The sequence below is a fragment of the Barbus barbus genome (genome assembly GCF_936440315.1).
Source record: "Barbus barbus genome assembly, chromosome: 18".
Classification (NCBI taxonomy): Eukaryota; Metazoa; Chordata; class Actinopteri; order Cypriniformes; family Cyprinidae; genus Barbus; species Barbus barbus.
The window spans coordinates 22,867,899-22,885,920 of NC_136746.1; the positions used below are offsets into that span (position 1 = coordinate 22,867,899).

Here is an 18,022-nt window from a genome sequence, read left to right on the forward strand (position 1 = left end):
GGATAACAAGTTCATCCTAAATAATGACACTGATATCATCAAAAATACAGAATTGAAATAAAACAGTAAAGAGTTAAAATATATAGACCGTCCTTTCCTGACCAATTAGAGACAGCGTCAAGGTCTCTAAGCCCCGCCCATTACAGTTAAGTTATTATAGTATAGATGTTTAGGGCTCCACAGCGCCGCTGGCGGTCCAATGGTGCGCTGCACATTTGTTTCAGATGAGAATGAGCCTCCATCACTGGCAGCTGATTTCCAGCATCGCATTCGTCTCATGATCGCTGTTTAGAACCGAACCGACCCGAATACTGAACAAAACATCCAGTGAGACATGGCACGAGACAAAAAGGACAGAGATAGCCTGGGTAAGTCCATTTTAATCCAATAAACCATCCAGACGTGAGACGGGTTATTGTGCGATTCTGTAAATTATGAGGATGATGCTACATAGACTCTGTCTGTATGTTAAGGAACACACACAAATAAACAAAAACAATGCTTTTCCCCTGTCCAAATCAGCTGATTTGGTCCGGACCACAGCCCTGTTCCGCCCTGTGTCTGTGTCTGTGGGTGTGTTTGTGATGACAGCTATTTTTTTTACTGCTGTAATATCTATATTTAAAAGCAATGTGACATTTGCAGTATTGGGATGTCTGTGGGAACACAAATTCGTGCTTGTTTGTATAATGCACCCACCCATTTCTTACACATCCCAGTCAATAATATGCTTTATTTTTAATACTACGTCCTTGTATTGATACTGATGTTTCAGGAAGATGTATTAGATCACACGTTACTGTTTTTCTACATTGCAATGGTTAAAATCAGAAGTGATCTTACTGTGTGTGAAGTGATGTGCATTGATGCCAGTGACCCACATAAGCAGATCTCTGTACATCTGCTACAGGCCTGTATGGAGATGCTGGTTTATATAATATACACGGTAGCCTTATGAATGCTTGCTGCTCTAACCAGGCCTGACCAGGTGAATATGACATGATAGAGAGCAAGAGAGAAAACACTAGCTCTACAAGCTAATTTGAATGTAAATAATTTAGAGTGTTGGGACACTATTGGTGTCGCTTTGATGCTAACCAATGGCAGAAGTGTAAATGCAATGCTGTGAACAGCTTCATCACCTCCTTATAATTTGAATTAGGCCCACTAAGGTCATTTTAGCCTTATATCCATGATCAATATCTATTACTGTTCAGTTGCATTTAAGAAATGCTTGATAAATGCATCAATTAGAGGGCAGATCCTCCAGAGCAACCAGGTGTATTACTAGTTCACATACTCGTATGCTTAGAAACACTGGTATAATGCTTGACAACCAGTTTTGTTGTTACATTAGGTCTGTGATGTACTTCAGGACCTCTTAACCAATAAAACATCTCTATGAGCCACATCACACTAGCCTTGATGACAAAGGTTAAGATCATCACTATAGCTCCATTAGGATTGTCTGCTGCATTAAGCTTTACTTAACCATGACTCCACAATTTGTCCCAGGAGACTGTTAGACTGAGAAAAGAAAGATTTTTTTATGTTGAGTCATTGCAACTGAAATGCTCTTCCATAACATTTGTCTTATGATTACTTGTCCCTGATTTGGATTTAGGCCTTATTTGATATCAAATAGATGATTATCTAAAGCATAATGTGGCATTAATGGTCCACTAATTCACACATACCCAACCAGAGTTATTGCTGTTAACTAAACCTAACTATTAAAAACATTTTTGTTCATTAAAAGGCAGAAATTATATATATATATATATATATATATATATATATATATATATAAAATTAAACCTAAATAGTAATATGTAGTAATAATAATAATAAAATGACAAAGGCACATATCAAAATGACCAAAAATTAAACTAATATTAAAATGTTTTTTTTTTTTAAGTATTTAAAAAAATAAAAGCAAATTTGAAATATTAATATAAAATATTATATAAATAATACTAAAATAACACTGTATAATGCAGTGTACTAACAAACAGACTTTCACTTTTTTTTTTAGTAATTTGATATAGAGGTATCAGTACAACCCATTCATTATGATCCATATAGAGCACTGCATTTAAAAGCAGCAGCTTTAAGAGCATTAACAGTACATGACGTCTCTGTCGGCTGCGGTTTGCTCACATTGCCGGATGTCTATGGTTACCAGTTACCACTATGACATATGAATAGTAGTATGAATAGCAGGACTAACATATTTAAATGTGGTTGTGTTCAGGGTCTTTCGTGGATAAGAACGTGTATGACTGGAGCTCAGAGGAGGAGGAGACAGACGGACGGGCGCGTCCGGTGCAGGTGTTGGTGGTGAAAGATGACCACACATTTGAGCTGGACGAGGCAGCGCTCCGTAAGATCCTGCTGGCTAAAGAGGTCAGAGACAGAGAGGTGGTGGCCATCTCTGTGGCAGGAGCCTTCCGCAAGGGCAAATCCTTCCTCATGGACTTCATGCTGCGTTACATGTACAGCCAGGTGAGATTGGCTTTAATTCATAGTCTAAAGTCGAAATATATGTATTATTGCTCTCAGATTAGTTCCACATATAATATAATATAATATGTGTGTTCAGGCCAGCGATAAGTGGCTGGGGGACCCAGATGAGCCGCTGACGGGATTCTCATGGAGAGGAGGCTCAGAGCGGGAGACCACTGGCATTCAGATCTGGAGTGAAGTCTTCCTGGTGGACAAACCAGATGGTAGCAAGGTAAGAACCAAACTACAGGTACATCTAAAAAAATTAGAATATCATGAAAAAGTTAATTTTTTCTTGTAACTTATTTCAAAAAATGAAACGTTCATATATTTTAGATTCATTACATGTAAAGTAAAACATTTCAAAAGTTTTTTTGTTTTAATTTCGATGATTAGAGCTTACAGCTGATGAAAGTCAAAAATCAGTATCTCAAAATATTTGAATATTTACATTTGAGTTTCAATTAATGACCATCCCTACAGTATAAAATGCGGGTATCTCTTGTTCTTTGAAAGTACAATAATGGGGAACACTGCTGACTTGGCAATGATCCAGAAGACGAACATTGACGCCCTCCACAAAGAGGGTGTCAATGTTCACAGAGGGTCATTACTGAAAGGTGTGGCTGTTTACAGAGTGCTGTATCAAAGCATATTAAATACAAAGTTGACTGGAAGGAAGAATTTGGGTAGGAAAAGGTGCACAAGCAACATGGATGACTGCAAGCTTGAGAATACTGTCAAGCAAAGCTGACTCAAACACTTGTGAGAGCTTCACAAGGAGTGGACTGAAGCTGGAGTCAGTGCATCAAGAGTCACCACGCTCAGACGTCTTCAGGAAAAGGGCTACCAAGCCACTTCTGAAACAGAAACATCGTCAGAAGCATCTTACCTGTGCTGTGGAGAAAAAGAACTGGACAGTTGCTCAGTGGTCCAAAGTCCTCTTTTCAGATGAAAGTAAATTTTGCATTTCATTTGGAAATCAACGTCCCAGAGTCTGGAGGAAGAGTGGAGAGGCACAGAATCCATGTTGCTTGAAGTCCAGTGTGAAGTTTCCACAGTCAGTGATTTGGGCTGCCATGTCATCTGCTGGTGTTGGTCCACTGTGTTTTCTGAAGTTCACAGTCAACGCAGCCATCTACCAGGACATTTTAGAGCACTTCATGCTTCCTTCTGCTGACAAGTTTTATTGAGATGCTGATTTCATTTTCCAGCAGGACTTGGCACCTGCCCACACTGCCAAAGTTGCCAAAAGCTGGTTCAATGACCATGGTGTTACTGTGCTTGATTGGCCAGCAAACTCGCCTGACCTGAACCCCATAGAGAATCTATGGGGTATTGTCAAGAGGAAGATGAGAGACACCAGACCCAACAATGCAGATGACCTGAAGGCCGCTATCAAAGCAACCTGGGCTTCCACACCACCTCAGCAGTGCCACAAACTGATTAACTCAATGCCACGCCGAATTGATGCAGTAATTAATGCAAAAGGAGGCTCAACCAAGTATTGAGTGCATAGAAATGAACATACTTTTCAGAAGCCTGACATTTGTTTAAAATATCCTTTTTTTTATTGATCTTATGTAATATTCAAATTTTCTGAGACACTGAATTTTGGGTTTTCATGATCTGTAAGCCATAATCATCAAAATTTCAAGAAATGAAGGCTTGAAATATTTCACTCTATGTGTAATGAATCTATATAATATATAGGTTTCACTTTCTGAAATGAGTGACAAAAAATATTGACCTTTTTCACGATATTCAAATTTTTTGAGATGTACCTGTAAATACCTACCTACACTACTGTTCGAAGGTTTGGGGTCTGTAAGTTTATGTGTTTTTAAGTTTGAAGTCTCACCAAGGAAAGATGGTCACCATGGCTGCATTTATTTAATAAAAATATGTAAAATAATAATAAATAATAAAAATAAGTAATAAAGTGACTTACAATTAAAAATAACTTTTCTATTTTAATATATATTTTTAAATGTAATATTTGAAAATGCAAAACTTAATTTTCAGCAGCCAGTCTTTAGTATCACATGATCCTTCAGAAATCATTCATATATGCTGATTTGCTGCTCAAGAAACATTTCTTATTAATATCAATGCTAAAAACTTTACATTATTACATTAAACTATAATACTTTTTTCAGGATTCTATGATGAATAGAAAGCTCAAAATAACAGCAATTGTTTGACTTATAAATCTTTTATTACATTATAAATTACTTTACTGTCACTTTTAATAAAATAAATGGATCATTGATGAATAAAAGTAGTAAACATACTGACCCTGAACAATAGTGCATAGTCATTCTCATGATTTGAGTGAAACTATTATCTAAGCAGAGCCCTGTATGTGAAAATGAAACAAAGCTCCACTAAACGCCTGTGTAGACATGCATTATGCTGTTTTTTCTGTAGGTGGCAGTGCTGCTAATGGACACACAGGGGACCTTTGACAGCCAGTCCACTCTCCGTGACTCAGCTACTGTATTTGCCCTCAGTACCATGATCAGCTCTATGCAGGTAGTCCACAAAAAAAATCCCCATTCAAAAACCTGTCATGTTCATCATTTTTTTGATGAAATTCAATGGAACCTTGATGTCATCTTTTCTTTTTCAAGGTGTATAACATATCTCAGAATGTTCAGGAAGATGACCTTCAGCATCTGCAGGTATAGAAACACTAATTTTACCACTCGCAATGCTGTTGAACTGTAGTTGTTATCAGAGTTTAATGAGATTCAAATGAATTAAAAAATTAAAAAAGAACAACAAAAAACTGCTTTTGTTGACCTTTATAGCTTTTCACTGAATACGGCAGACTGGCCATGGAAGAAACTTTCCTCAAACCATTTCAGGTATTTGCTGTATTTTAATGTTTCTGCTGATAGCTTTTTTGTAGTATCATTCGGAAACAGACTGTTCTTCATGAAACTGTCAACTGAAATACTTTCATATGCACTATACTACTATAATTGAACATCAGTACTCACCTTCTATGTGTTTTTACAAAGTCAATGATCTTTCTGGTGCGGGACTGGAGCTTTCCATATGAGTTTCCCTATGGACAGGATGGAGGAATGAAATTTCTGGAGAAAAGATTAAAGGTCAGGAGGTTAATATATGGAAATATGGAACGACTAACATTTAAAATACTGAAATCAGAACCACCACAACACGTGTTTATATGCAGATCTCAGAGAATCAACACGAGGAGCTGCAGAACGTGAGGAAACACATCCATTCCTGCTTCACCAACATCTCCTGCTTCCTCATGCCACACCCGGGACTCAAGGTGGCCACAAACCCACACTTTGACGGCAGATTGAGGGGTATGTCTAGAGATGCACGCTTAATCAGTAGATTGTAGCTGAGCTCAAATATGTGGAAGCTATGTTGGCATCCTTATACTGTGAAGTACAAAAACAGTGTTCAAAAACACCTCTTTCCAATCATGTGTTTCAGAGATCGATCAAGATTTTATCAATAATCTGCAAGTGCTTGTTCCGTGGTTACTACGCCCCAAAAACCTGGACGTGAAAGAGATAAATGGAAGCAAAATCACCTGCCGTGGACTTCTGGAGTACTTCAAGGTAATAGTATTGTTAGAGGTGCATTAGCTACTGCTAGGACTGAAATGGGAATTCACCTACAGGCATTTTTATTCAGAATGCAATTTTTTTTTAAATATAAAAAAATCCATCTGCTGATGTTATTTTCATAAATAGCAGGCCAGTAAAAGAATTTTATATATAAAAGTATGAATAATTTTTAAATTGATATATATATATATATGTATTTATTTTATTTCTATATATACTACTTATTTATATATTTATTTATACTTTTATTCATCAAGAATGAATTAGACTTTTACATTGCTACAAATTAATTTTTATAAAATAAATGCTGTTCTTTTTAACTTTCTATTAATCAAAGAATCCTGAAAAACAAAACTGTTTTAGACACTGATCTGAAGGATCACGTGACACTGAAGACTGGAGTAATGGTTGCTGAAAATTCAGCTTTGCAATCACAGGAATAAATTACATTTTAAAATATAATCAAATAGAAACAGTTATTTTAAATTGTAATAATATTTCAGTTTTACTGGTTTCATTTTTGATCAAATATATATGCAGCCTTGGGGATCAGAAGAGACTTCTTTCAAAAACATTAATAAAATCTTACAGACTGCAAATAGTTTATACATGATATACCATAATAAAATACTATTTTGTAAATTAGCATTTTAAATTAAGTAAATAAATTTCCTAAAGATTACATTTAACATTGTTAGAGGAAATTATAATTTAGAATTATAAATCCAATATCAACTGATATTACAAAATCTACTGCCAGCAACCAATATGGTACCAGTCATGCATCCCTAATTTTTATGTAGTTTATAATTGTTAATTTGATATGTGGAATTCATTGATTGAACTGAGCAGCTGTTTATGATTTTAGGCATATATCAAGATTTACCAGGGAGAGGAGCTGCCACATCCAAAATCCATGTTACAAGTATGACCTTTTAACCTCTAACACACACATTCCACAGCCTGACATACAGTAATTAGGATCATACAGTATGACAGTGTTCGGGTGTGTTTGTGTCCACAGGCCACAGCAGAAGCAAATAATCTGGCTGCAGTGGCTGCAGCTAAAGATTTATACAACAGGAAGATGGAGGAGGTGAGTGTGATACCAACTAACTAATTTCTCGTCGTATTAGTGTGACTCCTCTTCATCAAATGTGTTCTACACCCTAGGTGAGCGGAGGAGATCGGCCTTTCCTCGCACCAAGCGTGCTGCAGGCGCGTCACTTGGGCATCCGCGAGGAGGCGTTGGCATTGTTTCGCGGTGTGAAGAAAATGGGTGGGGAGGAGTTCAGCCGGCGTTACCTGCTGCAGCTGGAGGCAGAGATTGACGAGCTGTTTGTGCAGTACATCAAACACAACGACTCCAAGAACATCTTCCACGCGGCACGAACACCCGCAACGCTGTTCGTGGTGATCTTTGTGATGTATGTTGCTGCAGGGATCACAGGGTTCGTGGGTGTTGACATCATCGCAAGCATCTGCAACATGGTGCTGGGCTTTGCGCTCATCACTCTGTGCACCTGGGCGTACATCCGCTACTCAGGAGAATACAGAGAACTGGGCGCCGTCATTGACCAGGTGGCCGGAGCGCTGTGGGATCAGGTAAAACACAACATTTAAGAGGAAATAAATAATGTACTTTAAAGTATGCATTTAGATATAGTTCACTTATATACATGTTTTGAACTTTCAGCAGCCATTACTCCAGTCTTCAGTGTTACATGATCCTTCAGTAATCATTTGGTGCTTAAGGGTTTTATATTATTAATATTGAAATCTGTTGTGCTGCTTAATATTTTTGTGTAAATCATAATATATTTTTTACGGGATTCTTTAATGAATGGAACATAAAAAATTTAAAACAACAGCAACAACAAAAACTGCATTTATTATATATATTTTGTATTTAAATACATTTACTGTCACTTTTCAACTTCAATGTGTAATTGCTAAATAAAAGTATTAATTTCTTTAATAAAAAACTTAATGACTCCACATTTTTTAATGGTAGTGTATATACACACACAATATATTAATAACAATAATATTAATAATAATTAATATAATAAAAAAACATTTCAGTGAAGTAAATTAATGTAGAAATGCTTGAATATATATATATATATATATATATATATATATATATATATATATATATAGGAGTTTTTTATATATATATATTTTTTTTTTTGGCATATTTATCACACTTAAAAGATTCAGATCATCAAACTAATTTTAACACTACACAAAGATAATGCAAGTAAATACAGAATGCAGTGTTTAAATGATGATTTAATTTATTAAGGGAAAAAAGCAGTTCAAACCTACCTGGCCCTACATGAAAAATTAATTGCCCCCTCCTGTTAAATCATGAAATAACTGTGATTAACCACATTATTTTAGAAAGCTGAGTTAAATTTCACTAGCCAAACCCAAGCCTGATTATTGCCAGACCTGTTGAATCAAGAATCACTTAAATAGAACCTGTCTGACAAAGTGAAGCATGCTTAAAGAGCAACGCATCATGCCGCGATCTGAAGAAATTCAAGAACAGATGAGAAACAAAATAGTTGACATGTATCAGTCTGGAAAGGGTTATAAAGCCATTTCTAAGGTTTTGGGACTCCAGCGAACCATGGTCAGAGCCATTATCCACAAATGGAAAAAACTTGGAACAGTGGTGAACCAAAATTACTCCAAGAGCGCGACGACAACTCATCCAGGAGGTCATAAAAGAACCCAGAATAACATCTAAAGAACTGCAGGCCTCACTTGCCTCAATTAAGGTCAGTGTTCATGATTCAACAATAAGAAAGAGACTGGGCAAAAATGGCATCCATGGGAGGGTTCCAAGGCAAAAGCCATTTCTGACCAAAAAGAACACAAAGGCTCGTCTCATATTTGCCAAAAATTATCTTGATTATCCCCAAGACTTTTGGGAAAATATTCTGTGGACTGATGCAACAAAAGTTGAACTTTTTGGAAGGTGTGTGTCCTGTTACATCTGGCGTAAAACCAAAACAACATTTCATAAAAAGAACTTCATACCAACAGTCAAACATGGTGGTGGTAGTGTGATGGTCTGGGGCTGCTTTGCAGCTTCAGGAACTGGATGACTTGCCATAATTGATGGAACCATGAATTCTGCACTCTATCAGAAAATCCTGAAGGAGAATGTCCATCAGGACATCAGTTTGTGACCTCAAGCTCAAGCGCACTTGGGTTATGCAGCAGGACAATGATTCCAAACACACCAGCAAGTCCACCTCTGAATGGCTCAAGAAAAACAAAATGAAGGTTTTGGAGTGGCCCAATCAAAATCCGGACTTAAATCCGATTGAGATGCTGCGGCATGACCTTAAACAGTCCATTCATGCTTGAAAACCCTCCAATGTGGCTGAATTAAAACAATTCTGCAAAGAAGAGTGGGCTAAAATTTCTCCACAGTGATGTGAATGACTCATTGCCAGTTATCACAAACGCTTGATTGCAGTTGTTGCTGCAAAGGGTGGCACAACCAGTTATTAGATTTAGGGGGCAATTACTTTTTCACGTAGCGCCAGGCAGGTTTGGACGTTTTTTTCCCCCTTAATAAATCAAATCATCATTTCAAAACTGCATTTTGTATTTACTCGGGTTATCTTTGTGTAATATTAAATTAAGTGTGACAAATATGCAAAAAATGTAAAAACAGAAAGGGGGCAAAATGTTTCATGGCACTGTATATATTCATTTATGTAAATTAAAGAGTTAAATGTTTCATATATATCTTTTGATCACCATGTTTTTGTGGATTAAAATGTTCACTTAAAATGCGAGAAGCAGCAGCAATGAAAACCAACAAAAGAGCAATAATGTGCAAGTGCTATGACAAGTCTCATTTAGGCTAACAGTACACATAGCAAGGTATATGTGTATATATATATATATATATATATATATATATATATATAAAACAAAAGTATATAGAATAGAAAAAGAATAGAGAAAGCTAGTGTTAGAGACCTTTTTTTAAGAAAACATGCAGTTAGAAAATGAATAGAGAGGGCAAGTGTTAGAGATAAGTAAATAAGATAAGTGTTATAATAAAACTGTCAAATCTGTAACAGACAGACAGATAGATAGATAGAAACTCAGGTCACATTTTTATTACAGATTTGTTAACTGTATTCCTCATTTCTTTGTTTTAGGGAAGCACAAATGAGGTAAGGGGTGCTTAATCTACCTTGCACACACCTGAACACACTTACCTATTTAGACATAAAACAATTTCACTACATCTTACAAATAAGAAGAGACACCTCAAATTTACATGTTGTATCTTTCTGTCCATCTCCCTCAGGCTCTGTATAAGCTGTACAGTGTAGCAGCAAACCACAGGCAGTTGTATAATCACGCTTTCCCTGGACACCAGACTGACCAACAGCCCGAGCAGAACAAGAAACAAAACTAACCCCACACAGTTCACGCAGACGCACTGTGGACAGTGACAGTGGAGCGTACAGTCAGAGAGAGAAAGAGACGCGGACTGTTCAGCGCTACAACAGGAACATATCGCCACAATCACCCACCACAGCAACATCCTGCACCTACAGTTCAGGCCCACGGTCAGACGATGTGGAGAATCAGACTGAAAAGATTCGGTCTGACTGTTGCTTGTGCCTGCGTTACAAAAACACAGTATTAGTTCTGGCAGTTCACCATTTTGCCATCTTCTCACTGTAAATACTGTTTCTCTCTCTGACACTCACATGAAAGCAGTCTGTGCTTATTTTGTAATGGATGTCGTATGTTGAGTTCAGTGCCATTTATAAGAGAATAAAATACTACATGTTTAAAAACACAAGTTCTAGTTATTATCATGGGCTAAATGACGCGTTACAGAGATTTTGCCTTTCATCCCATCACGTTTGGGATCATCAAACCGGAAAATACTGCACATTTGCTCCACTCAATGATCATCATGGTAGAGCTCCTGGGTCGCTATTTGCAGCCAAGCGGGTACAGTTCCTGTCTACTTCAGTGGGAAAAGACCATTTGCCAAGTGTGTTTCAATAACAAAAAAATCACCAAGAATATCTGACATACATGGCATCATAAATTTAGTTTCATTAGTTCTTATGCTCTTGAAAAACTATAGGCTGACATAAATTAATTCATAAAGACTTCTTTTGAACCATAAAGTGATATTTGTGGGCATTCTGTTGATGGAGTTGATTCAATCGAATTTGAGACAAAACTATCTTAGTGCATATAGGCAATTTATAATCATAGGAACTTTCTGGAAACTGTTGTATATTTCTATTAAGGATCATTCTACATACGTTTATTAATGGGCCCCTGGTCTTTATGGTCTCTCATAATTGATCACAAGCATAGATGAACACACTTTAACCTTGTGTGAGTTAATGAAACAAAATTACTAGTATGAGCACAAAAAGTTAGAATGCAAAATATATTTTTCACATCAGTTTTTACCTTTATGAATCTTTTTTTCCCACACATATAATGTAGAATGAAATCCATGGAATTCAGGAATTGAGGCTTTAGATGATACCTTTGTGATGCTACTGAGGATTGGCTTTTTGAACGGTAGCATTTTGGTTCCAAAATGTTGAATTTTGCATTTGTTTTCCAATAAGTGGATTTGGGGTCCTCATGAGATATAAACAGATGAGCAGCTTTCAATTAATTCTTACTTGAAAGCTGCTAAAAATCTTTTTGATTGGCAAGACAAATAAATATTCAAGGATTAAAATAAATATACTTGTATAGTGTTCTGTTCTACTTATGTACAATATTAAGTATACACAAAGTTTAATATGGATATTGGTAAAAAAAAAAAAAAACTGAAAGCATTTGCAACCTGAATTGGAAAGACAAACTTCATGAACATCTCTCACACACACAGGTCCTGGTTTATTTAGTGTTGATGCTGAAAATAGATTTTACGAACAGACATAACTGAAAAATACAGGCAATAACCTCTTGAAAAAAATTAATGCTGCAGGCTCAATCACTTAATATAAAGTGACGACTCCGTCTGAAAGTTTCATCTTTAAATATAAGAAGCAAATTCCTTAAAAAAGGAATCCACCTAAACCTCAAAGAAATGTCCAAGTCATATTTCACCCTCCCAAAAAAACAAACAAAAAAAACACAAGAAACAAAATACATTTTACTTGAAGAAAATGAAGCACCATGAAGATTATTGCATTATTGTCATTATAAAAACTCATTACTATAATGCAAAAACTAGCCATTTTTATAATTTATTTAAATTGCAAAGTATTTGATGTAAAACCGTTCATGCATGCTGATTTAAATAACCCTAAATTAAGCTTCATTTTCTTTATGCAAATTATTATATATTTTTTTTTTAGATGAAATGTGACCTGGATGAGTTTAATGAGATTCACCCTAAAAGCAAAACTATAATTGAAAATAAGAGTCAGATTAAACAATAAAACATTAATAATTGATAGTTGTGATTGTCCAAAAAGACAATGCAGAATGAGTGAGTCCTCACAGTCCTGACATGCACAAAGAAACACACTCTCAACATATGCAAACACATTCACAACACAGTCAAAACCAAGCATAGACTCAGAACACACACACAGCCGTATAATGGCTGATAAGGATATATAGGAGTAATAGTGTAAAGTTCCCAAAAGGCTTTGTGTGGTGTCTCTCTTTGGACTTATATTTGGAGCTGTTTGAGGGAGTACATGAGAGTCTGCATCAGCAGCTAAGGCACTGATAAGGCTTGAGTTCTCATACAAGTCATATATTAGGAGGGAAGTTTTTGGCTGGTTGTTGGGCATACCACTGCTGCCGCTGTTTGCGCGTGTCCAGTTCGGTGAGCAGCGCTTGTCGATATGCCTCATAGGATTTAACGATGCACTCCAACTCCTTCATAAAGAGCAGCTTCAGCATCCCCTGATAAGTGTCCAGATCCATCAACTGGAAGAGTTCCCACTTCAGGATGTGGTCATACCTGAGACAAAGCACAACCACACACTAGTATGACTGAAGGCTAATGGCATCGGCCCTTACCAGACTCCATCATTAAAACCAGTTAACAGCCTCTAATGGCTTCCAGGAACCAGCCAATGGGGAAAAAAACAAACGTGAGAAATCTTCTGCCCGATGTCCCTGATGAAGAAAACATCTTAATCTAGCATAAACTGCTGGTCTCCCATCACTGGCTTCTTGTCAGATTTTAGAAGGGTTTTGGATACTTATCATACAGTTAGACTCGAAAAGTAGCAATATCAGCTTAAGACCATCTTGGTCGGGCTGGGAGACCAGTTTAAACCAGCCTTTTTTTAACAGGGGTCTTGTCTTTTATTAACAAACATGCTTTCAGGACCCACTTTATCTGCTGCTTTGGCTGATTAATAAAATGCAAAAATATTTCAACTACAATGTGTGCGTGTGTGTGTATTATACATATATATAAAAACTGAAAAAAACTATAATATAGAAATGATATATATATATATAAGCTTGGCAGTGAGTGCATGTGAAACTTACTTCAGCGGGGCTCTGGCATACACCTGCAGCCAGTCTGGGATCTCGGCTGTGTGGTACGGGTTTGCTGGTACCAGTACGGGCTGGTTGCGTTCTGGTGGGAGGGGCTGGTAGGTGACTGGCGGGGGAGGGGGCTGGTCGTAACGTGGAACACTGAGCAAAAGCAGAGTTGGTGTATTTTAGATACAAAATGTCACCAAACAGTCACAGAATGTACTGGAACATCTCAACACTCACCTGGGTGCGCAGGGGTGTCTGTACTGGGCACGTTTGTTAATGTGGTCAACATAATACACTCCAAACTCAGCTGACTCCACCCTCTCCCAGCCCGGCGGAAGCCCCTCCCTCTCCAGCGGATGGCTCCAATGAGTGGTGTTTGTGTTGTGATCAATGTAATACTTCCTGCCTCGAATCGTCCAATCAACAGTCCAGCCAGGAGGAAGAGCCACCTCCTCCCCGCTCATGGTCGTCAGATTACCAACCGACTTTGCTGGCACACGGCCGATTGCTAGAAAACAACAAACACATGGAAGTATTGCAGATCTGTATGCAGGAAATGATTCTGTGTGTGTATTAGAATGAGATTTTTTTTTATTTTTAATTTGAACACAAAGGAGTTGAAGGGACAAATCTAAGGCAAAAAACCCCAGAAGACCATGAAAAGTTCAGCACAAGGAAAAATCAGTGTAGGGTGAAGAAAAGGGCAACCAAGAAAAATCCACATTTCTGTCATTCTCACACGCAATGAGAAATACTACAGGAGAGTGACAGCCCAGAAAGTTTGTGTATATTGAGCAAAAGTGTGTACAGGAGAAAATCATGTACTGAGCAAAATAAAACTGAGTAACATTGTAAATATCTGATTTCTTGTTTACACTTTAGTAGCAAAATACTGTTTGATTCATTTTTATGAATCAGTTCTAATGACTTGTTTGCGTCACTCAAAAACATTCACTTTATGTTTTCAACTTTATACTCTTCAAAGGAATCCTGGAAAAATGTATCATGGTTTCCACAAAAACCATAATAATAATCTTAATAGTCTAATATTAAGAAACATTTCCTGAACATCAAATCAGCAATTAGAATGATTTTTGAAGAATAAAGACTGGAAAATCAGCTTTGCCATCACAGGAATAAATTACATTAAAAAAAAAATTTAATTAGTAAACAGTTGATTTAAATTGAAACAATATTTCAAAATACTACTGATTTTACTGTATTTTTGATCAAACAAATGCAGCCTTGGAGAGTTCTTTCAAATGACATTCACTCCAGTTCTTTCATAGATATAGGTTTTGTAAAGTTCTCTATGGTCAGTTTTTGTGGAAACAGTGTCTTCAAGGTGAATATTTTGGTTTGCTATCACTTTGCTGCAGTAGTTCTGTGTTGTTTGGACACAATCCTTCTTAACGTTGGACAGTCTCAATCATTCTCGTTCGGTTTTTGGCTCATTATTCTCCTTTGCTCATGAAGTCTTGCCATGCTTTGTGTACGCAGTCATAATCATAAAGACTGTTATTAAAACAAATATACCTATATATACACACACACACACAAAGGGATTTGGTTTGGCTGACCAAAAAGTGTGAATACCGTCTCATACAGTCAACAGCATACGGTGTCATAAATAGAGACATATTATGTAAGTGTATATTTATAGCACAGAGTGACAGTCATGTTTGTTATTTCATGTGGAGTCTTTTATAATGCATGTGAGTCTGTGCATGTTGTGTTATTGCATGCCGGATGATGTGTTACTCACCTGGGGGTGGGCGACTCTGAGGCTGGGGCGTCTGAGGCTGTCCTGGGTTTCGTGGGTAGCTGAGTTCATTGTGCTCATAGTACCTGTAGTTCTCATTAAAGTGGTCTGGTCTGCGTGCTCGCCTGGGTTGGTTATTGTAGTAAGGTTCTGGAGGGTAGTAAAATGGGCCACCGTCTCCATTCTCTGTTACCGAACCAGCATCGCTCATGTAAGATGGCGAGGAAGGGGAGTAATCACGATGAAGGTGTGGTGGGGCAGACAGCCGATGACTCTCCCTGCGTGACACCTCGAGGGGGGTCCGTGGAGGGGCATTGCGCAGGAAACTCTTGGGGACGCTAACATCCCCAACAGATCCAGAGGAATATGGACCTGCACCAGACACCCCGGCCGGAACTGGCTCCACTAATGGGGGTTCACGGCGAAGAAACGTTGGATGCCGGATAAACGAGGGCATCAAATCTGGAGCAAACCATGAGGGAGGCAGAAGAGGGGTAAGTGGATTAAAACATATTCTGCAATATTTATTTTGTAAAGAATGCTCAAGATAAAGACTACCATAAAATTCTATATTCAATTGTCCAGAAAAGAGCGACAGTGATGCAAAACAAATTACTACAATTCTTTGCCTTTTAAGAACTGTTTTTAAGAATGAATGTTTCTAAAATCAAAACGAATATTAGACATTTACATCATTTTGATTTACTGGACTACTATTTTTTTCTGATGTCTCGAGGCATGTTGTAAATGTGTCAACGAGTGAAAATAATTGGATTTCTACATTTTTTCCCAATTCAAGTAGACCTCTATGACTATATTATGCCAAATGTATACATATTATGCAAAATATAGCTGTCTAATTTGCATTTTTGTGAGTACATTCTAACTGTCCACCCAATTATGCCCTGATACTTTAACTTACAAAAAAAAAAAAAAAACTACAAAATTAAAACAACATTTAATTAATATGAGGTTATCCAAAATTAGGTGTAAAATACAAAGTAGATGTTATTCACATAACTACAAAATACCATTTTAAATTGTACTCTGTTATAGCTGTGCCAATCCTGTTATGGAGAAAGTTTAAATCATAGTTTAAAAATAATAATAATAAAAAAATCAGGTAAATAAGGTAAAGTGTGCGTCAAATATTATCAAACTAAGTATGATATTTTAAGTGGACAAAATTTTATATGAAATGACACTTAAATTATAGTATTAAATATGAACATATGACACATTATCTTTTTAAAAATGCGAAAGGTTTACAAAATAGACATCTATTAGGCTGATAGAATATGTAACCGTGTACACATATTGTTTCTGTCAGACGAGGCTTGACATTTAATTACTTAAACATACAGACATTTAAATTAGGTTTCATTTTCAAACGTTTTATACTACAAAATACGCTGAATGAGTAACGTTCATTATATAAAAATGCAGATTATTGTTTTCTATTTTGTGGGTTTTGTTAGTTACTCACTTCTCAGCAGCGGGGACGTTTCTTTCTTCACATATTTGCCCTGAACTTCTGCTGGTTTGGACGCTTCGTTTTTACTCTTCTTTCTAGAGAGCATCGTTAATCCGAATCGATTCTAGACCGATTAGACTTCGGTTTCATCCTGAAATCCGGATCTAGATTCGCACTGACAGTCAAAACCGAGTCCATTTCGGAGCGTTTAGCCCGATAGCTAGTTTGGAGTCATCATGGCTAACGTTACAGACTGAAAACATAAACACACTGGAGATTAGTTTGCATTTAGCGAACGTGTCGCTGTTTTAATTGTTTAGTCGAACATCACGAATGTTTTTCGATGATTAATTAGCGCTCCCCGTGCCTGCTGTCCAAATTACGCCCTTAGAAAAGCGCACGAAAACTTTTACCAGCTGAATATGTCCAACCCAACCCAGCCCTCAATCTCCTTCTGACTCCAGATCAGCTCTCACTGAAGCCCTGCTCGCCTGATCTCAGATCAGCTCTCACTGAAGCCCTGCTCGCTACCTGATCTCAGATCAGCTCTCACTGAAGCCCTGCTCGCTACCTGATCTCAGATCAGCGGTCTGGATCAATGACTTCCAAATGACCAGCTTACTTTATTTTCAGATTCAAAAAGTTGTACTAGTATCGCAAAAAGAGCTAACGTACAAAAGCATGTTTATGAGATTATTTTTCTATTTAACCGCCACTTCGCCTGATCCCAGATCAGACCTTCCCTAAACCAGGTCCTCATAGAAGCAAAGCATTGTGGGAAATATTTTTCCTCTGTCTTTCACATTTTTTGTGGTTTAATAGGACATTCATTCAACACATTAGGTGCAATATAATGGACAGAAGTACTTTCCACGAACAGGGTACAGAATAGGGCCTGAAACCCTAAAAGTAAGTCTCTTTTTTAACAAATAGGCAGGGAAAGAAGGTACTTCATCTTAAGAAAATTAGGTCGTCAAACTAAATTTCACATAAACTGTTTTATAAAAGCAATTATTTCTGTGGGATTTGCCAAAATAACTATAAAAATAAATACATAATTTATAATATAAACAAAATTAAACTAAGCTATTCTATATATGTGTTTATATATATAAATAAATGAAAACT

The 18,022-nt window shown here is 37.0% G+C and overlaps 2 protein-coding genes across 2 annotated transcripts; one reads left to right on the forward strand and one right to left on the reverse strand.

Moving 5' to 3' along the window:
* Positions 1-334: 334 nt before the first annotated feature.
* LOC306884201 (atlastin-1-like) lies at positions 335-10,575 on the forward strand (the record flags this gene model as incomplete). The annotated part of the gene is made up of 14 exons (XM_079439920.1): positions 335-368; positions 2,255-2,505; positions 2,603-2,737; positions 4,936-5,040; positions 5,139-5,189; positions 5,319-5,375; positions 5,532-5,624; positions 5,711-5,849; positions 5,983-6,110; positions 6,988-7,044; positions 7,144-7,215; positions 7,293-7,724; positions 10,313-10,327; positions 10,465-10,575. The coding sequence occupies 14 exons, from the start codon at positions 335-337 to the stop codon at positions 10,573-10,575; spliced, it is 1,680 nt and encodes a 559-aa protein (XP_079296046.1).
* An 848-nt stretch (positions 10,576-11,423) lies between these two features.
* LOC306884468 (protein salvador homolog 1-like) lies at positions 11,424-17,613 on the reverse strand. The gene is made up of 6 exons (XM_079440347.1): positions 17,426-17,613; positions 16,907-17,385; positions 15,424-15,882; positions 13,896-14,166; positions 13,662-13,811; positions 11,424-13,122 (listed from the first exon to the last, which is right to left on the reverse strand). Exons 2-6 carry the CDS (start codon positions 16,998-17,000, stop codon positions 12,909-12,911), a joined length of 1,188 nt encoding a protein of 395 aa, XP_079296473.1. The 5' UTR covers positions 17,001-17,385; positions 17,426-17,613; the 3' UTR covers positions 11,424-12,908.
* Between the last annotated feature and the right edge of the window lie 409 nt (positions 17,614-18,022).